The sequence below is a fragment of the Antrostomus carolinensis genome, unplaced genomic scaffold (assembly GCF_000700745.2).
Source record: "Antrostomus carolinensis isolate BGI_N321 unplaced genomic scaffold, ASM70074v2 scaffold5336, whole genome shotgun sequence".
In the NCBI taxonomy this organism is placed as follows: Eukaryota; Metazoa; Chordata; class Aves; order Caprimulgiformes; family Caprimulgidae; genus Antrostomus; species Antrostomus carolinensis.
This window is the reverse complement of record NW_010321110.1, coordinates 14,148-36,723: the sequence shown is the minus strand read 5'-3', so window position 1 is coordinate 36,723 and position 22,576 is coordinate 14,148. Positions and strand designations below refer to the sequence as shown.

The following is a 22,576-nucleotide window of genomic DNA, read 5'->3' as shown; positions in this document are numbered from 1 at the left end:
GTAGCAGGTGTTTAACAGTTATACAAGCCCCGTGCTACAAGCCCAGACCAACCTAGCTAAAGTCTCAGTTGGCCCATCTGGTAGATACTGCCAAAATAATTTCCAGGCTTGTGTCATATGCTCGCCAAGCTGTTGGCTCAGGTAATCCTCCGGTGCAGGTCAGAAAACTTTCTGACAGCTAGCACAGTATTGGGGGAACAGTTCCATTCTGTTTAACAGATTTGCTTTACTTGATGAATTTAAGCCAAACATATAATTGCAACTCATTTTCAGCATCATACCCTCCCTGAAGTCCCTGTGATGCTACTTCAGATTGTGTTCTTCATATTCAATGGTTGGTTAATTTGATACTATATCAGAAACTTGATCAGCACCAGAGAGATTAATTTTGAAACAATTACTGTGATAATTTCTGCAGCATTCTTTATATTTTCACTGGATATGGTTCCTATAAATATTTTTTTCCTTGTTTTTATTTCCCAAAAAGCGATTGTTTTTTTTCTCACGATTAGGAAGAAATTATTTGCATAAAATGAAGAGTGATTTTTTTTTTTTCTTGTGTGATGATACATTATGAATAAAATTATGGACTGATGCATATGAAGATACAAGTATCTTGGTGAGAAATAAACTAAAACTGTGTTTACTTGTGGTTTTTGTTGTGTTTTTTTTTTTTTTTTTTTCCAGAGATTTGTTACAGTTCCCTAGAGAAGATGGTGTGGATGCTGCAATGAAAATTCTGGTCCAGTGGACTTCCCAAGGCCTTGAAGATGTCCAGCTGGTAAATTACTCTGTTTTGCTTGACCTACCAGGCTCTTCTTCAAACACAGTAACTCTGAAAAACAGCAGTGAATGCTTTTATCCTACTGGACAACAGTGCAACAGAGAGACCAAAACTCTTCATAGCCAAGACCTCCTGTACTCATATGCAGCTTACTCTGCTAGAGGAACTATTGAGGTAATATGACCATTTATCTCTGTCATTTGTGGTGAAATAGAGTTGGAAAACATCAGCTTTTTTTGAACGTGACTGGCAAAGTACACATGGTGAAATGTTCAGCCTTAAAAAATGTATTTAGGTGTAATAGAATGTGGCCAATCTCAGTTCAAACTTAAAAATTAGTCAGATCTGAACACTTCATATGATTTTTTTAAAATATCTGAGTTTATGAGTTGGTATCTTTTGTGTAGGTGTAAAAATGTGAAAGCTATGTCTAGAGCTACATTTTATCCTTGTTGATGTATATGTGCTACCGATGCCTGTAGGAAAGGTAAGCTGAGGTTTTCTGCATTGAGACTGGTGGGAGTGCTGGGCTGGTACCTGGAGCTCCTGAGTTATGATCTTGGATCTTGCATGCTTTCTTCTATGGCAACTCAGTTGACACATCTGCTCTGTTTCTTCTTGACAAGCCTGATTTGTATTTTTATCTCACAGTAGCTTTTGTTAGGAAGTTTTGTCAGCGAAAAGATCCTGCCTGTTGGGATTTGATAGTTGCCAAGTAAAATAAGATCTTGGATTATCTTGTTTTATCCTCTTTACTGTCTTCACTGGCTGCCTTCCTGTATTTGCTTTCCAAATATATTGGGGGTGCACAAAGGGGTCATCATTTCTGTTTACTTTCCCAGCTGAGGTAGTATAAATCTCAATAAATATTTTAGAAATAGAAAAATTGCAATTACACTAACTGCATTACTATTGTCTTTCTCCTTTTGAAAAAAAAATTGTTATTCCAATGATGTAGGGTTTTTTCTATATTGGTTTCATTATTGTTTAAAAGATATGTTTGTTTTAATGACTTAGAACACAAATAGACTATATCAGAACAGATTGTGAATGACTTTGGGTTTGGAGGATATGTCTTCCAAAATGTCTTTATACTTTGTTAAGATCTTAATATTTATAGCATATCAGTTACTGAATTTCTGACAGTAAAATGCATCTGTTGTGTATTTTCCTTTTGTTTGTGACAGTGTTTGCCCGTAATGTTTTTTGATAACATGTAATTCACTGTGGAAATCTTGTAACGAGTGAAAAAGCCAAAAGTTGCATGATGCTAACTAACCCATTATATGGACTATTAATATAATTTCAAATTTTGGACTGTAGGAAATTTGAGGGCTGGTAGAAAGTCAGATCTTTGTTTTTTATCCTGAAAACTGCAAGCTTCAGCTTCTCTCTCTTAAAAACATTAAGGCTTTTTAGTCCAAGGGATTTGTTCCAGAAAGGAAAAGGAACGGAGTTCTTGTTCTCCTTTGGGAGAGAGACCTGTCCATCTTCTGTGTTTGTGTACTTCGCATGCCTACTTTCCAGATTGAGTCTCATGGTCATTATCTCCATACAGCCTCTGTTCTGGGGCTCTATCAACCTGACAGCTTCAGTTTGAAGTCTGTTTTTAAGAAGTGAAATGAAGTAGGCAAGGGTGGGTCCTAACCTGCATGATGTGTGCTTTAACTTTTCCATGGGCAAGTAAAAAGTACTAATGAATGTGTTTGGCATCTGATATTTATCAAGTAGAAACTCAATATGTAATATTATTTTCTCATTGTAACTTAATAAGAGTAACTGAAATGAGATAAAAGTACAGTTGTGGCCCGAGAGATTTATTTCATGAAAATAAATGTGTTGCTAACAAATTCATCAGGTTAAAGGAAATCCAATGTTCCAGGAAAAATAATTGATGTTATTACCAGCAACACACGTACCACTTTTGGTTATATTTCAGAGCAGTTTGATCTGTGATTGAGTTCTGCAGAAATAAGGACCATGCACACTGTGTATGTACTCATCACTTGGAGCGTACCTTGACTTTGGCAAAACTTGAAGGTTGTACTTGAGCTTAAAGAATGACTGTGCCTGATTTTGCAGTCAGATCTTTGAGATACCTAGTACTCTCACAAAACTTTAGATGTTTTCACTTGTTCTTCAAAAAGTCTATGCAGTGTCCTTAGATCTAGAGTTTTCCCTAAAAGTGGAATTTTGTTTTTTGTTTAGGCCATGGATAAATTGATAGGGATCTAACCTCCCTGACTTTCAATCCTACACAGTAATCTCTGCTGTTTAAACTAATGGAAGTAGAAAAACTTTAAATGAGAAGTAGCAGGTGGTGTTCAACCATCTTGATTGCCCGTAGTGGAGCTACAGGTTGTGTATTTTGAATATCTTGCAGTGGGTTGTGATTGCAAAATAATGAGGGTTTTCCTGTGAAAATTTATTCTTGTAACAGCTACTCATAATCTGAATGATTTTCTTTCAAATGTGACACATCCTTAGTAGAAAATTTCTACTGTACGTCACATAATCAGGTTGAATTGCTAATATTGCTTCAATGCTGCTGCTTCATTGTATCTCATTTATATATTTGGTTGGCTAGACGTTCAAGTAAATAAGACCATTAAGTTGCTGCAGTCTGGCTACCAGCAGAGCTACAGCTCTGCTTTCATGTTGACAAGGTTATTTGTAGAATAGCAAGACTCATTTTCTTTGACCACCTGTCATGTCCATTGATCATATGGCCATTGTGTATGAGCCATCCAATTTGTGCTTTCTGGTAACAGTCTAAACAGCATTTGTGAGTAAAAATGTGAGCATTTGTGTTCTGAAATCTACTTCAAAAAACTACTTAGTGCCATTGTGATGGATGGTGCGCTTTAGTACTTCTCTATAATTTATCAGGTCCTGAAAAGGTGACACTGTTTACTCATCAGGATGACAGGCAGGGCAGCCTACAGTTCTAGAGAGAGCTGTCTAGTCAGTTTTGAAATAGATATTGCAGCAGTTATGTAAATAATATATCGTAAGCTAGGTCAGTCTAAGGAAGGAATGACATACGTGAAATATATTTTTATTAAAGCTTAAATATCAGCTACCTTTTATAGAGTTTAAACCTTTTGTCTGCTTGACGAAAACAGAAAAGCCACTCTGCCCAGCAGAGTACTTCTGTAAAGGGAAATTACATTACATCAAATTTATGCACTAAAGCAAAATGCGTTATCAAGCAGTGTGAAGCCAGTCTGAGTGAGCGTAGTGTGGTGGATCCGAATGTGCCGCTCCCTGCCTTTGCCGCACACGGTCATCTGAGAGCTGCTCAGTAGTAGCGTCAGTGTAGGTGCATTGTGTAGCCCATCTGTGATGATCCCCTGAGTGCAGTGAAGTATAGGTAAGGATACATCTTGGCTGGAAGCGCAGTAGAAGGGTGGGTGGCACTCGGGTCATCTGGATAGTTGGTTTAAAACAGATTCACTCCGTACAGCAAACTTCAGGAAGAAACTAGTGTCCAGTTTTGGTGTTACAATGTTGGTTCTGGTCTGTTCCCTGTTTCTTTAGTGACTGTAAAGAGGAAATCTTAGCAGATGTAATGGGTGGTCTGTTAGGACAACATTCAAGAACAAACTAATTAAAGCAAAATGAAGATTGTATTTACTTTGTATTCCTTGATTTTCTGCATTTATGTTTATGTGACATGAAGTTTTCCTCACTTTCACCTTAAAGTAAATTTATTTTCTTTGCTTTATGGAAGTGTGAAGGAACTTTTAGGCAATCCTCAATCTGCTTTTATACTTTAAACAGAGATACTTAGTGTCCTCCATTGTACAGCATTGCCTTGTGCTTTGCTACACTCCTCTGCCTCTTCAGGAATAACTGGCTGCTGAATGCGTCAAGTCCCTGTTGGTTTCTTTGCTGTTCCTCCATCCTTTCCTTTTTTCAGCATGGACTTTCTCAGGAAGACCAGCAAAACATCACTTTTCTTTCCTGGACCTCATATGCTGAAAGGACTGTGTTGGTTCAGGAACCAGGGGAAGGTGCAAGAACAGCACAGGTACTGCCATGTTCTTGAGATAGGAATGTGTATGCAGCCAGGGATTTGATGGTTTCATGGACAGAAATGAATCATCGCCATCTCCAAGCCAGTTCTCACAACACCCAACCCACAACCATGTCTCCTTTGTTCTTTGACCCCTGCTCTGTCCCTGTGCCCTGACTGCTTGGACTCCTCTGCTGTGTCACTTCACTTCCTTGCCGTTGACCACATTCCCTGCTTATTCTGCTGATTTCTCTGTTCTAAGTGTCTGCTGATTTTAGGCATTTATACTCCCAACTGGCATTTATATCCCAGCCAGTGATATCTTTGATTAGTTTTGGAGGGGCTGCAGGGAGCAGACATGCCGAATGTTTGCCCCATTCTATGATATGCAGAAGAGATTTTCTACATCTGTTGATAGCATATCAGCCTGCTCCGGTTCATTTGTTTTGGTGACATTTTCTCAGCTAAATGAGAACCCACCGCAGAGATTAATGCAACCTGAAGCAATATGAGAAGTACAGACCCATCTGTTAAGCTCACTCGGTGATCTTCCCACTATTCTTCAATCTTGGCAAGATGGGAATAAGGGAAGCGGGACTTGGATTGCTGTCAGATCCTTTCACAAGGAGAAAGGTTTGCTCAATTCTTATCAGATACTCCGTATTCTTATGGCTGTGCTGAGATGTTTCCTCTCTCCCCATCCATCCCCTTCTTTCCCAGGTCCTTCACTCTGCAGGAAGATGGGAGTTTTCTCTACTGCCTGTTCTTTTAATCTCATTGCAGGCTCCCCTCCCCGCTAGGTCTTTACAGGGCTGCAGCACCGTTTCCTTGCAGTACTTGCAGTTCTCTCAATTTCTACCTCTGCACCAAAAGGTTACAAGTTCCTCTGGAGGGACAATGCATCAGGAAGTCCTTGACCCAACAGCTTGCTTTCATTTGATTCGGTTTCATTGTGCTGGAAATGTGATTAGTGCACCCTTATTATGTTTTATCTTCCCTCTAGCTAATCAGTGGTAATTTCCTTAACAATATTTCTGAGTTAAGATTGGTGTCAGCGGGTTGGTTTTAGAAAATTTTAAAATCTTCCCAGGTTATTTTTATCCCTAGGCAAAATTTCCAAATGAGCCTTCTGCAGCATGCTCACTTGCATATCTTGAATTCCAAAGGCAGAGAGTGCATATAATTCAGATTAAATAATCACAGCATCTCACCCTCAGTCTTTCAGTCATTTTTAAGGGCACATTGGTGCAAAATATCAAGCTAGAGGGAATCTTGATACGTGTGTGCATTTAATTCTTTTAGGCACGCCAATTTAGTTAATTATAATCTTTATTAACATTTTATAAAATTTCTTCTCTGAAGAGACATGAACTAGCTAAAATGAATCCCTAGCAACTGAAATCAGTTTGCAGATGGTTAGGGCTGTAGGATGGATAACACATATCCAAAAATTAGAAGAATTATGTGATTTTTGGAACATATAGATGTTTTAGAGGAGCTTTATTTGTCTTTTATTTATATGAGTTTCTCAGAAACCTGTTCCACAAATAATCATAATTTAGACCACTGCTCTGCATACCAAGTAGGCACAGCAAATTTTCAAGACAATCTCACTGAGAATATGGATTTTAGAATAGATTTGACCTTTAAACAGAAAACAACATGCAGCATTAACTGCAGCATATAGCTGCCACTCCATTATAATTACATATAGAAAGCTGTGAAATGCAATGTGAAGGTTATATAATTTAAAATTGCAGTCAAGAACTACAAAAAAAATCATTGAAGAGATGTCCTGCAGAACATCGTGTCAGTTTTGTGGCATATATCACATAACCACTCATAAATAAAGTTGTACAGTTCCCTAAAAATAATACTAGTTCATCATGCACAGTAGCCTGGTTGATATTGCTACAAGATTTTTGTTAAATTGAAGGGCAGAGTTTCAAAGATGCAAATGGCTACTGCTGGAAAACCTTTTTCTGTTTTATAATTGTGAGTTAATACTGTACTAATGTTTTCCTAACAAAACTTTAGTAATGACATTTTCTTAATAATGTCGTTAATAAGAAATGAGGTTTTTTAAATGTAAAATACCAAAAGGTGGGGCATCTTGATATCTACAGATGTAACAGATCACTGAGCGCTTCCATGCCATTGCACATAACCAGCTAAAGGCATTTTTCAGTTAAGGCCTCTATATGATATATGAAAGGGACCAATGTTGAACCATAAACATTGGTTAGATTCCATGTGCATTGTAAAACTAAAGGGTGCAAACACTGAGGACTTGGGAAGTTGATTTGGTACTGTTATGTGAAAAGGATGGTAAAGCAATTTGTCAGGAAATAAACCTGCTTGCCTTCCAGCTTAACCTCAGATATTATTTATTCGGGTTTTAGTTCAACAAAAATTCCAACTGAAATCAGTAGGAATTACGTCATTTTTCACCAGAGCTGATTTTTGTCTACTAGTACTCAGTGTGAGAGGACACAAGTGGAAGTAACTTCTGTGAATGCATGGATCTCCCAAGAAATATTTTTCTCTTTAATTATTTTATTGTGTAACTTAGACCAGGCAAGTTGCAATCACCTATGCAGTTCTGTAGATACCTGGGGTGATACCTCCCAGTTACTCTTCTTTCATGCCCCCTTTTTGTTAATGGTATTTGGTGCAAACCTGAATACAACGAATGCTTAGGTAGTGCTGTCTTATCAGCTCCCTGTAATTTCTTTTACTTCTTCTTAGTGAATTTGAACCTACCGACATCATACCTGTGTTTATTTCTGTTTCAGTTTGTAAAGGCACTATCCTTCTCAGAGGGGGAATTCCAAGCAAAAATCTGCTTCTCTGTGAGCTATTTGGTTTGGGTTTTAGGGAACTTTCTTTTACATTTCTCCAGTATTTTGAAGGTTTAAAACTGCCTTGAAGGGATCTTGCTTACACTAAAAACAAAAGCAAATATTTCCTCCAACAGAGAGACTATAAAGCAAATATCGGCTTTTAAAAAATTGCTAGAATGAGGGAAAAAAAACCCAAACAACTACAACTGATATAATGAGCACAATAACAAAACATTTTTGTATATATGAGATACTCAATCCTTGTACCTAAAACTACTTGTATAACTTCATTGTTTAAAAAAATGCAGTTTCATGCATAAAGAACTTATTAAAATGCTACTCAGTTTTGTGATAGTTATGAATGATTGTAAAATACAATATTGATTAAACTATTGCTTGTTCTCAGTTTGTAGTTAGGAAGAGAAGCAAGTCGTAAAACCCTTTAAGGAAAGTTAGCAATACAAAAGCATCTCGAATTGGAGGCAGATTACATCTTACTGAGACTATACATCTTGTACCTATGAGCATGGCCATAAGATTCTGACCCTGGCAGTCCCAGGCATCAGTCAGTCATCTATAAGAATATGGGTCAGAATCACTGTAATAAAATATTTAAAAATAAAAACAAAACCAAAACAACAAAAACCAACAAACCACTTTTCTGACATAAGGCATTTGATTATTTTTGAAAATAGAGAAAAAGTTTACATACTGGTGAAGTCTCTTGTGAATTAGAGCTGGCGGTTGAAAAGAATCAGGAGCGACCATTTTAATCTTTGATGCAGGATGATAAATCTTATCATTTGATGCCTTAGCAATGCGTTTTATCTTAGGAGTTATCTCTACCTCCCAGTATAACTTTTACAGTTAATATTGGACAACATTCTGTCAAAATCTTAAAAATTGATTTTTTTTTATGTAGGTAACAATAGCAGCTTTTCTATGAAGCTCTTTTTTTTTAAGGTCTTTTTAATACTTTGAAATGGAAGTAGCATTGAGAATCCAAAACAAGTCTGAAGATTTCCTATCTCTGTGTTAGGATGTGGTGTTACAAAGTCCAAATATAATCTTCTAAGATGAACACTTGAAGGAGTAGAAGTAAGTTCTTACTGAAATAAAAAATAAGCCTATGTGACAGGTTTTAAATGTAATCTAAACTAGTTGATGATAAAGCTGCCATTATATGAATAATTTGGTGAGGACAGGTTTTAGCAGTTTGTCTGACTTCTTTGTTGAAGAATTTTGGTGTAAAAGACCAAAGAATGAACCTCTCTAGAGATTGCTTTGAGGAATGCTGTAAACCTGGACACAGAGCCTTAACAATAAGAAAGACCAAAATGTGAAGAAGGCCTCTCTCAGAGAAAACCCTTTGAAGCAAATTTCTTTTGAAAACCTTTCAGAGCAGGACGAAAAAATGTGCAGCTGTGGTACAGCTAGTTGAAAAAATATAGAACTGAGTTGTTAAAAGTATAAAAATGAATAAAATAATAATAATAGTAATAATACTCAGTTACTAACCATAGGTAAGTCTAAGTTTGGTATCCAGGTACAGTTGGCAGAAGTGTGTTGGGTGTGTACATGAAGTGTGAAAATGCCAGAGCCTGTTCACTGGGTGGACTAAAATGACCTGAGAAAAAGCTTTCATTCAGAATTTCTTTTATACTAGTTGGAAATATAGCATTTCTGACTGTGCCTACCAGTTGCAATCCCAGGAGAGAAGTATCTGCTTATAAATAATTAAAAAAAAAAAAATCAGTGCAAACTAAACAAAGGTGAAAATACATTGATCTTCCCTTTTTCTAGAATTAGGCATTCCTAGTTTGTTGGGTTTTTTGTCCTATTTGCTGTCTCTTCCACTAAATACAAATAAATCTCATGTCTAACACTTCATGTAATGAATATTAGTTACTGTGTTTATCTCAGTCATTAAAAGAACCTTAATGTGAATTAATCGTGATATATATCACTTCTATTCTCATAATTATTTCCTATGTTCCTGTGCTCTGCAGTTGAAAGAGAAGGTGACTAATCAATCACCAGCTCGTGACAGGCCCAAGAGTAGGTGTGTGTGTGAGAAAGAAGCTGCTTCAAGGAATTTATCTTTCTTCCACTGAATTATGTTACCTTACAGACTTAGTCTTGTCTTCTGAAAGATTCACTGCTTCACACTGATGTCTTCAAGGGGCAGACAGAGGTGAACCAGGATAGAAGGGGTCTGGCAACAGCCTGAGAGCAATGCTGCTTAAATATGCAAGAAAGTTCCTGCTGCGTTGTCGTCCAGGAGAGGTGTTCTTCCTTCTGCAGGTCAATGTTTGCCAGGCATGATCTTTACTTGGGGAGTATTTTGCAGGATGAAAAATTGTATTACTAGCAAAAGAATCACTATTATAATTCTTCTAACCAAAATTTTTATTCTGGAAAATGTTTTTGTGGTTTTGTCCAGTCCTTTTACCTATAAAACTCTTACATCTTTAAGCTAGATGAAAATATTACAATCATGTAATAATACAAACTAAAAGACTAGAATTAAAAATTGTACAAGTATGGACAGCGTTAGGCTCAGGATCTGATGGGTAAGACTGACTCTTTCAGTTCAGATCTTACTCTGATCATCTTATTACCGTTATCTTAATGCCTGTAGAGTTGTTTTACCTGAAATAAACTTTCATAATGTTATGATTTTCTCTGCAGGCAATGAAGATAATTTCTTCTTGATGTATAGTGTTGGTAAAGTGGTATCAAAAGTGTAAAGACAAATGAAGAAATATGGAGGATACCTTTTCAGTAGATGGTAGATGATACAGCTAGTGAGTATTTTTAATTATCACAGTTGCGCATTCTTTGTCTCGTCTGTTGAATTTAGTCTTTTCTCTTAGTTGAAATTCAGGAAAGGGTCCACTCGATATAGGAAGATGGACCATTAAGGAAACTTGTGGTTGAATCGGAATTTATGAGAGCACATACTGAGCTCCCTGTTTGTAACTTCTTTTTTGTTGATTGTTCAACATCCTGGACAGGAGGGACAGTCACAGGAGAAGAGAAGGAATCGACTGCAGATTTCTATAGTAAACGCTAGTTCTGTAATAATGGCCCTAACTGCTTTTATTGAAAACTGTACCATAAAGTACTATTGCTAGAATAATACTGTTGTAAAGGAGGCTGACCTGGATTCTAGACTATGTGGAAGATGAGGGAATCTCCATTTGGATCCAGTTCGAGAGCTCTGGTCAGGCTGCAGTGACTGTGAAGCTTTTGCATTATCAGTGAAATCAATTGTCTGATGTCAGAGGTCACATTACTTCTTCCTCCCCATCAAGTTATCCAGATTCTGGTGTCACTTCAGACTTTCACATATGTTTTAGACAATGTCAGCATTTTTCCATCTTTACAATTTAATGGGATGCCACTGTACAAGGTGAGCAATTCACTGGGCCCTTTCTTAAAAAGAAGCAGTTTGTCCTGTGCCATGAGATTTCCTCCCTTACTGCAGGATTTTCCATTTTTTTTGCTAAGAGCACAGGAACTAAGTTCACCAATTCTTCTTGGTGTTCCTGCCAACACTTAATGAGAAGAATGACCAAAATTTTAAATTTCTTTGTGGAATTTGGCACAATTCAGGAAAACCTTCACCCTTACCTTTGGAAAGACTTTGGATAAAGCCGTTCTACTGATAATGCTATATCAAGGGTACCTGGCAGGACCCTATCTTGAACTGTTGTTTAATCCCTACTGTTATTCATATAAATAAAATATTTTGAAAATGATGGGTAGCTCTTTCTGAAATAAAAGATAAATTATGCTGTCATATAGGATCCTTCAGATGATTAAGCAGCGCGGAATACAATGTCACTATTAGTGACCAAATGGCTATTCTGAAATATTGAGTGCATTTTTAGAAACAAAATTTGAAAGCCTGGAACAACAAAGAACTGAGTTTTCTTCCTGGTATGATTTTACCTGAACTACATGCTACATGTCTCTTGTAAGAGAAGTCATCTTTGCATAATGTTAGGAGGTTGAAAAATGGTAATATCTACCTGTTTTATCACACAGTGCTATGATGTTCTCACAGCCTTTGTATTTATCTTGCTCATTCATTTAAATTTGAATTCATTGTTGTTCAAATATATTCCCTGTTTCCATTGGTGTCCTTTTCTTTCATCTGAATATGTTTGTAATAGTAGACTGTATTTCTCCCCAGTCCTTTTTCTGAAGAGGTAATTTAGAGACCTATACATTTGTGTAATGATTTAAAACAACAAAATTCACATCAGATAGGAAAGATGTCATTTTCCTTTTTGCAACTGCATGTTTGCTTCTACAGGTTTGATAAAATGCTGCTTTACCACTCACATTTGTGTTTACATGGTTGGGCATCTCTCTGATTATGTTTGGCCAAGCAACGGCTATAAGTACTTTGTAAAACAGCATTTATTATGCTCTGGAAAACAGAGTTCAAGTGTTCTCTTGATGCAGTGGGTGACCTCCTCTTGTACATCCACCTGATTATCTGCATCTTTAAGGTAGATGTCTATTTTATTTTTCCCTATCTATGCACTTACAGTAACAACAATTGATTTTTTATGTGTTCGCATAGCAAGCATACATAGAAATACAGCCAGCCTGTATATTTCAGTATACTATGGATACAGTAGTATGAGAGTTGAGTGGGAAACAGGCTTCTCATCCTATGAAAATTATGCTGTTTCAAAATGTGTTTAGAATTGTGGCAGAAATTGGCAACTTGAAAATTGTAAGGCTATTTACTTAGATATTTCTGTTTTAACACAGCCAGACTAACTCTAAAAATGAAACAATTGAACAAAGTTGAAATGCTTCTCTCTGGGAAATTAAGCAATCAAATGTATGATAGTTATAACGAAATATTTCAATTGTACTTCCATGTAACATTTCACCGCGATTGACACACACTCTGTCTTTGGACAGTGTTTGCATTCACAGGACACTGTTCTTCTGACCTGTCATTTCAGACAGGAGATTACTTTCCTTCTCTGCATGTGTAGGTACAAACTCATGTGTCACTGTTTTTCACCTTGAGCCTACGAGCAGATGGAGAGGAGTGTGCCCAGTGCCATTCAGGAGCCACTCCTGCCCAGTTGAGATGAATCCAGCCCCACAATAGATGCCAGTTCCTGCCCCAGCCTGAAGAACTTCTTTGTATATAAAGCACTTGTAGGCACCTTCTGTAAGGTCCAAGCACCCTCTCTAAAGACTGAATGATTGTAGCTACTGTAGAAGGGAATGCCTGTTTTTTATTCAATGTATGCTGAAAAGGCCATTGAAGAAGGACAGTCTGTAACCTCTGGATGTTTTGCTTTCATTCTTCATCTTTGAGAGTAACCAACAATACCTCTGCGTCCTGCAGTCCATCCTTGGGAATTTGTTGAGTTCTGACATAATGGAACTGGATTCTGACATAAAGCCATTTTACTGAAAAATTGTAATTTTTCAGTAAACACAAGAGAGACATGGAGCAGCTAGAACAAGTCCAGAGGAGGCCACCAGGATGATCCGAGGGCTGGAGCGCTTCTCCTATGAGGACAGGCTGAAAGAGTTGGGGCTGTTCAGCCTGAAAAAGAGAAGGCTCTAGGGAGATCTTATAGCAGCCTTCCAGTACCTGAAGGGGCTACAAGAAAGCTGGGGAGGGACTTTTCATAAGGGCAGTTAATGACAAAACAAGGGGAAACGGCTTTAAGCTGAAAGAGGGCAGGTTTAGATGAGATATTAGGAAGAAGTTCTTCACTGTGAGTGTGGTCAGACACTGGAACAGGTTGCCCAAGGAAGTTGTGGCTCCTCCTCCCTGGAGGTGTTGAAGGCCAGGCTGGATGGGGCTTTGAGCAACCTGATCTAGTAGGAGGTGTCCCTGCTGATGGCAGGGGGGTTGGAACTGGATGATCTTTAAGGTCCCTTCCAACCCAAACCATTCTATGATTCTATAATTAAAATTTTGAAACCAGGATTAAATCACACTTTTATAATTTATTATGTACATACGTAGTTTATGATTTATTTTTTCAGATGTCAAATCACAGCTGAACAATTCTGTTTTGTTTAGTTTATCCTTAGTCTGTGTAATTTGTAAATATATATTTGCATGAATAATTACCGCTGAATAAACTAAACCAAGTAGGCTGGCAAGTACAGATTGCTGTTTCTTCTTAGGAAAGTGTGATCAATGTGACACTGAGCCTTAGGAACTAATGTGATGAAATATCTTTGCAGTTAACTGCTTTAAAGGGGTGGATATAAATAATATTAAACACATCGAAGAAAGAATCATTAGAATTCAAAATTTTGTCACTAGTGAGGTGACAAATAATCAGCACTGCTTGATGAAACTTTGAAATAACAACATTCCTCCTAGGGCTTGAGGCGTCATACGATACCATGTCTTTCAATGTTTTGTAACCAAAGCAGTGTTCTTAAAGATTTTAAATAAATATCAGTTTAATATGACTGAAAATAAGAATCTTTTATTCCAGAATACTTGAGAAACTAGATTTACATTTAAATCTAATTAGAAAAGATGAAAAAAGTAGATTTTTTGTTTGGATATCTTGCTGGATATCATGGATTAAGAAATTAGGTTCAAGTATTAATTTTGCCTTCTGCTAAAGGAAATTCAAAGAATGTGATTTGTGACAGAGGGCAAGGGGGAAGTATGAATGAAATAAAAAATAAAAAAAAAGGTTGAAAATAGGTATAGAGGGAGGAGTTTACAGGATGAGCATTATCAACAGGGAGCTAAGCTGCGTCAGCTCAGAGTTATCTGGGGCTCTGTTACCATAAAACAGAAGAGGTTCTTTTCTGTAGGCTATAAAAAGGCTTCGATCTTAATTCAGTCTCCCTGGGAGTTGGTAGGAATAAAATCCTACTATTAACTATAAAAAGCAAGCAAGCAAACAAGTTAAACCCCAGTGTCTTTCTAAAAATGATACTAGAACAGCAAAAGCGACTTGCAGGAGAAGCTTGCGTAGAGCCCTGCCTGGAATGGGGCTGCGTTAGCTGGACAGATGGGATGAGGGGGAAGAGGGAGCGTGTGAAATGTGTCTGTGGCTGAATTGGGTCTGCAAGGCCAAACTCCATCAAACTGAAGTTAAGGGACATCCTTTTTTCTTCCTGTTTTGGTAAAAATTACAGTTTTAGCTGTCATTGTAATGCAGTGTGCAATTATATGTAATAAAAACTAGGCACAAAGAATTGTTTTTATCTGTAAGCTGACACCGTGAATTATATTGAATTACTCTGGAATTTTATTATATGAATAGGAATGCTGAAGTAAAAAGAGAGAACTTCTAGAGTAAGATGTTAACAACCATGAAGAAAAAATGTCATGAATCTGCTTGAAGAGGAGTGCTTATAGGTAAAAAAAAAAAAAAAAAGTTATTTAATGACAATCTAGTTATTTAATAACCACACACACACCTATCTTGCTATCTGGAGCAATACTGAAATACTGTGATTTAAATCTGCCCAGATGTTGTTGGTCAAGTGCATCTCTTAGTATTGTAAGAGAGCAAAAAGCTTCAGTTAATCCAGGTATGTAATGATTTGCTTTTCTGGGCTCAGACAGTGGATTCAAATTTAAATTGCACAAATCATCTCTTTTTGGCTTGCCTCACACAGTTGCTTGGAAATACATTAGGTTATTATTTTTCAAGATATAAGATTATTTTTCTTGTTCCAGTTTTCTAATAAGACAAAAAGAAGCTCAAGGATAGGGAATGTTGTGCTACTAGAAATAGAGCTTGGATAAGTAGTGTCCAAATTTGGCCAAGAAGTAGGAGAATTTACTTTCAGATATACAGTTTATAATTTGCAGGATTTCACAGAGGTGCTTCTGTGTAATTACCGTTAATTTACCTACAACCTTTCCCAGACAGTTTGGGAATGTCCAAGTGGCACAGGATACACAAAAAATTTTAAGTAGTATTTGCTACCAGAAAGCAGCCTGGTTGAATTTTGATGTCCTATACCAAATATTTCGTAAAGTAAAGAGAGAGTAGAAAGTTCACCAGGGAATTTCAAATGTAGTGTTATTTTGAAATTATGGAAAACACTGGCGTATGGTATTTGCATGAAAACTGAGTTTTAAAGAAAATAATTTTATAGTGAAGGCAGTTCTATAACTCTTCCATGTGAAAGCCTCCCCCTCGCCCCTGAGAACTCTCCGCTTAATAATCGCTCTGACATCTGCCGTGAAAGCCTCCCCCTCGCCCCTGAGAACTCTCTTAATAATCGCTCTGACATCTGCTTCAAATTCTTCCAGGATTTGTTTCTGTCTTGTGGCTGACTTGTCTTTGTTTTACTAAACGTTGAGTTATATCCTTGGTCATGCTTTCTCAGATCTTTTCTGATAATGTTGAACGTAGCAACATAAAACAGAAAATAAAACTTACTGCACTTGCACTTGGCTTCAGCGAGTCCCAACCATGGAGGTCTATTCAACTGATCCTACTCATATCAAGCGCCATTACTGTAAAATAAATCAATGGTTAGGCACATTGCTTTCTTAGTTCAACCTTCAGCACTTCAGCTGAACAAGAAAAAATCATCAGATGCATACCACAAAACCCACAAACATGGTGGGTCTCACTCTGTCCCTCTTTTGGCCTGGAAACAAGTGAAGGACAAAGTTTGAAAGATAACTTTGAATATTAACATTTTGGTAGAAATAGAGTCAGTATATAAAAGATGGTTATGGCTGTTTATTTGGTCCCTGGGGTGTTCAATAGGAAAACAAAGGATGTTTGGGTGCTAGCAATCCCAGGGAGCCAGCTGTGGTTCCCTGATTACTGGAGGGATGCTTTTGGCTGAAATAAGAACAGCAGCTCCTGTCAGAAAGCGTAGCAGAGTTTACACCAACAAATGTTTGTTCATACTTGGGCACAGCTCTGTTATCTCTTTCTTCCTTTTCTCTAATTTTAGAGAAGAGCTAGTTTTATGTTTGCAGCTTTCTTTGCATTTGTTGGTGTCCAGCTTTGATCTGTAGCCAACTGGAGTTTACTTTTATGCTCTGCTGAATGCTGCCTTCAGCCTCAATTTCAGAGCTGTGCAAGTAAATTATAGTGAAGTGTTTAATTAAAGTTAGCCTCATGTCCTGATTGCAGACTACCGTCTTCTCAGATACAATTTGCAAATACATTATGGAGTTTTTATTTTAGGCAGAATGACTAGTTAGAGATTATTTACTTGTGGTTGATCATGCATTGGCTGATTGTTACCTTTATTGTGTGAACAACCTGAAAATAGTAGCTGAATGTTGAAGGACAAATAAAGTGTGTTGACTTTAATGAAGGAGGGGGGTGTGGTAGGCCTGAACAGTTGCAGAACTGAGGTTTTGATACTCCTAGAATTACACATGTGCCTTTTGGAGAAATTGTCTTAATTCTAAGGAATAAGCAATCCTAAATATATTGCATACTTGGCATTTAATATTTAGTTTTCTTCAATACTTGGAGTTTCTTGAGTTTCTTCATCCATTTCTGACACTGCTTTGGTGGGTAGGATGGAATTGTCAGGAATGTGAGCTTGACTACGCTACTGAATAGCTGCATTTTCATAGCTGCAGCGTCTATGGTCCTGACCTCCCACATAGTTTGTCTAGAAGCTGTTCATTGATATGAGTCAACAGATTGGTATTTGCTAAAACATATTCATACTTTGAGGTTGCTGAACTGTGGCACTAACAACAGATAACATTAAGAAGAGATGGTTTTTCACCACAGCCATTCTGTGTATGCTGCTTTTGGTTTTGTTCTCTGCATAAATTTAAACCTTTTAGATGAGATTTCTTTGAGATTGCTCAGTACTGACCTTAATGTATTCTCTTAAGAAACAGTAGTAAAACTATTTGCTTAGGTGTGGTGCTTTTCTGCCCTGGGCTTCCCAGCCTTGATAGCTAGAGCAGGTGCATTTAAGAGCTACCTTCTTATCTGCACAGACTCCATCTACATTTTGGTGGTCATCATAAACATCCCTTCTTTGGGTGTACTGGCTTTGAGGTTTTTTGTTTATTTGTTTTGTTTTGGTTTTCTTCCTGTGGGTTTTTCCCTTAATCTTTTTCCTAACTTGTGTGCCCCTGGTAAATCAGCCACCACCTGCCTCTTAGCCAGTGTATTGAATGGAGATGTATAATGCTACTGGTAAACTACTTTCCTTATTCAAGTGGACTGAATGATAACAAAGTGATATGGCAAACATTTCCATTATTATTTTTTATCTATTTAACTTATGCTTTAAAAAAAAAATAAAAAAATTCAGCATTAGCAAAGAAACAAAGTTTTAAAATAGTATCCAGCATCTTCAAGACCCCAGCTGCCACCTGCTTCATACAGTTATTCATACTTTTCCTTTCCAAGACCTGTCTTATTCTTTTTCATCCATGACTGGATGAAGTATGCTGTTTTATTCTCTTTCATTTTGGAAATAAATAGAAGAAATTGGGCAAAGATCCTTGACTGTCTTGATTGTGGCATTTCAGAGTGCTTGTCTTCTCTGTGTTGGAGGGATTTTATCATATTTTTAAGATAGAATGTTTACAACTAATTGAGCATCGTCTTGGGACTTGGAAACTACTAGTATGTCTAACATAAAATAATTACTTTTTCTAAAAATGTTTGTTTTATTACCTACCCCTACTTCATTTCATGCATGTGGGAATACTATGAACTCCATATTGCACATTGCAATTTGCTCCTAAATAGTCATGACTTTCAAATGGCATAGCATGAAACAGTTCAAAGAGAATTGTTTTTTAACAGAATTGTCCTACCAAAGGAAAGCAGTTTATGAAATATGGTTAGTTAGGGGTGGGGTATTGTGCTTTTTTTAAAATCTGGAATGTGAAAAATGAGGATTATGTCATGTTGTAAGCATTTCTAAAAAAAGAAAAAAGAAATAAAATTTAGACTTTATTCATTTTTTGAGGTGTTAGGAATGTTGTGTCTAAAACAGTACATAATGGAACATAAATGCACTGTTAATTTCTCAGTGGATTATTGAGAGGGTAACACTCTTTGGATTCAATAGGTTTCTTTAACATTATTTTAAAAGTGTGTTTTTTCAATATTTTATTTTATGCTAAAAGTAAAGGGTCCAATTATTTGGGCCCCAGTGTGTTAAATAAAATCAAAATTGACTGAGCTAGTGTTACTGTAATGTATTTGATGACATGTTGTTAAGTAGTGCAAAACATTTTGCTTTTTATTACAAAATTTACTAAAGTATTCAAGTGTAGAAGAAAGGATGGGGTAAATAACTTTTAAATCTATTTTTATTATTTAATGTTTACCTATTAGTCTGTGGGCTGTACTGCCACAATGTTATGACTTTGTTCTAAACTCTTCCAGTCAGTTATTGACTTCATTTGAGAAGGGCGGAGCCATGTGTAGTTTTACTCAAGAGAAGATTTTATTCTGTTTTTTTGTCATTTTAACTGAAGTTACATCTGAGATTAGCTGTGCAAAACCTTCAGCTGCTAGGCTATATGTGATGTTACCAGGATGTGATAACTTTTCTAGACATGTGCAATATTTTCAGTATTGTACCCAAAAAGGTAAAATTAACGGTCAAAGATTTGTGATGAGAAGACAACCACTTAGAAGTTACAGCAAAATATAAGCGTGCAAGTACCCCTAATGTTGAACAGGAACAAGAGGCTTAGGTCATGCTTGTTTTAAGACAAGTGCAAAAGAAAGACTTGTAATGTATTGAGCTTTGACACATCCTTCATGTGGAAGATGTGTGATGGAAGCACATTTTGTTATATTACACCCAGCTGCTTTTTCATTATGTAATATGACTTCTTACATGTACTTTCAATGTATCAGTGTATTTAATAGCTTTGGCATTGAGGCTTACCTTATCATTTGGAGTAAAGAACATGGTTTGCAGAGTGTTTGGGACAGCAGGGAGTCAAGTTCTGGTTCTCACATAATTAAAAAATGAGCTGTGCTTTTTTTGTAGAGCCTTATATTCAGCTTGCTCTTGTTGAGCTTCTGTGTTGCCTTGGAAAGACCAGTGAGGAGCTCTTGAAGATGCAGTTTGCATCCATAAATTAACTAAGAACATCCGAGGGCAGTTGCTAAGTGCATTAATAATTGTGCAAACATGTAGTTTTGTTGTTTACAGAGTGGTGGATAGCACCCTGGAGGAGCAGCTAGCAAAAATGATGTGAAGAGAAGCAGCACATGAACGTAGACGGGCAGGGATCTTATTTTCACACAGGCATACTGTAAAAGCAAATGGTTTGATACTTCATTATGTTCTATCTTTCTGTATTGATTTTGCCTCAGGAAAATTCAGTGTAGTTTCTCTCATATGAATGATAAAAGTTCTGATTTTCATTTTGCTTGAGGGTAAGTGGGAAAGGCATTGGGTCCAAAGGAATCAGATCAGAGGTTTCCTCAGAAAACAGCCTACATATAACCTCTCAAGCTGTAAGACTTTCGGGACTCTAATAATTATTGTGCTAAAATGTATCTATTGACATGTCCGTAGGTACAAATTGAGATAAAGCTGAGATCTACAGAATGAGGTAAAATTTGTGCCAGCTTGAAGGAAGTGCACTGGTTAATTCCCTTCCCTCATTTGAAGTGAAACCTTTATAAGAAGGAATCAGATTAGGTAAAATAAAAAATAGCCTCTGCTAGTATAAAAACTTAACTTGATTTTATTATACTTTCTAAATACAATGATCACACAGGAAAAATTTATATTGGATTTCAGCCTGTAGTCACCATTTGAATTTTCTTACAAAATAGTTTCCAAGTTCTTTAGATGTTAAAAACCCCACATATTTCAGAAGAAACTATGAAATGCAAGATTTTATGTTCTTACATTTCTGTATTTGGTGTTAAATCTGATGTTTGTTCCATAACTGTTTTATAACTTTGAATTTTCTAAATACTTGGCTTATACAGCACTAATGACCTGTTACAGACTAGAAACTTGTTAACTTGCAAATTTAAATGAATACATTGAAGAAGACAGAAACCTTGGCAAAATTTTTTAAATATATCAACTTAAATGTTGAGGTGCAAACTCAGCCAAACTATTCAGATACAATTGTATATAGGTAAATACTTTCCTAAAACACCTGTGTTTAGGAATCTAGTAAAATTTCACACATCCTATGTATCCAGAACAACTGTTGCAAGAATTTAAACAGTTTGTATAGAGATACCCAAAATCAGAATTGTTGCCTTTGGCAATGAATAAAAACTTAAGTTACCAAAACTGAACTGAAAGAGAAACTTTTTCGTTTGTACTGCTCCTCTTATTTTAATTTTTAAACACTCATGTAATATTCTTATGTCCTCTTGTATTTGTATTGTTTTCGTGAACACTGTGTAGGGATTTAGAGATTCCAGAATGTCCTTGATGGTGTCCTGAGAGCTTCATAACATCCTAAAATAATAATGTACAAGACTGATTATGCTCACAGTTGGTCTTCACCAGAATTTATTGCTATAAATGTGTGAGAAAAATGCCCTTGGTCATTCTTAAATCATATACATATATTTTATAAAAACCCTTCAAAACCCATCTTGAAGTATTTTTCCATCACTGCCGGTTCTTGACTTTCAATAATAGTTTAGACCTTTACTACATATTCTTGCAGTGTCCTAACTGAAGAGCTGAAGATCTTTGTGATCTAAACACTTTTAATTTAGTTGCAATTGACTCTAAATACTTTTTTAAAAATGTATTAATTGAAAAGCTGATGTATCATAGCAGTGTAGTCTGTTAACACTATAGTTATCTGAGTATAATGTTTGGATAACTGATAGATTATAAGAAAATACTTCAATAGTAAAGGTAGGATGCTCAGGAATTACATGAGACCACATAATAAAACTATATATTGGTAGATTATATATTATCTATATATTTTCATAAGTGACCAGAATAATCATTTACTCATTTTCTGAAATGCTTTACAAGACTCTGATTTCTTTTAAGAAAATTAACATAAATGAGTTAGTACTCCTTACATGGCTTTAAATACATTCCTGTACCTAACAGAGGGAAGTCTCATCAGAATCAGTACCACTTATTAGAACCACTGGCAAAAAAAAATGAGGTTTTTATCACAGCTGATGAATTATGAATGAAAACTGCAAAGGTATAAATTTATCTGTCAAATTGAATTCTCAGGCTCTACAGGTGTTCCTGATTAGAAAGTGGGGGTAAGGTAATTGCAGAACTCTGCTCAGGTGCTTGTACTTATGCAGACAACTTTGTTTCTCTGAAGGAGCACCCTCAGAGGTACATGTGTAAAGGCATAGCCTGAACTTTGTCTTCTCTTTTGCAGGCAGAACTTATTGATGTACAGTATGGGACTGTAGAAGACTTGATCCGGGTTCAAGCCATTATGAACGTTACCAAAAAAATTGCACTTTTGAAGCTAGGACAATCACCTTTGCTTTATAAGGTTAGTTCCTCCTTCGTTGGTTGCAGCTGTGTGTGGGGAGGGGTGTTAGGTGGGTATGTCTATATCTGTTCTTTCTCCTCCAGGTCTGGCATAGAGTGCAGAGATGGAGCTTACTGGTTCGCTTGTACATTAGACTCAACACATAAACCACATTTAAACTCTAAATGTCAAGTAACTGCTTTCTATTGCAAATATTTTATAAACAAAAATGCTGTTTTGTCTTTCAGAAAATACACTAGTCCAATAAATATTTAAACAATTCATTCCCAATTCACAAAAGCAATTATAAAGGAACAGTAACTCCAGATCTTATAATTAAGAGAATCAGTATCTGCTCTCTTGGCCATAGAAAGCACAATCAGGACCACAACACAGGTTCAGAAAATAACCTCTTAATACTTTTTTTCTATCGGAATAATATTTGTCTCAATAAAAATGCCATTTTCAACTGAGTAGCTTTAGCTGTTTATTTG

The 22,576-nt window shown here is 36.5% G+C and overlaps 1 protein-coding gene across 1 annotated transcript in view; it reads left to right on the top strand.

Annotated features, from left to right (window-relative positions):
- LOC104526360 (inactive N-acetylated-alpha-linked acidic dipeptidase-like protein 2) overlaps positions 1 to 22,118 on the top strand; it is a gene marked incomplete at its 3' end in the record, with an annotated part of 69,587 nt that extends 47,469 nt beyond the window's left edge. Inside the window, exons 2-3 of the mRNA XM_010169796.2 lie at positions 688 to 958; positions 21,984 to 22,118. Of these exons, the coding sequence (XP_010168098.2) occupies positions 688 to 958; positions 21,984 to 22,118 (406 nt within the window). The remainder of the gene's footprint in view (positions 1 to 687; positions 959 to 21,983) is intronic.
- Between the last annotated feature and the right edge of the window lie 458 nt (positions 22,119 to 22,576).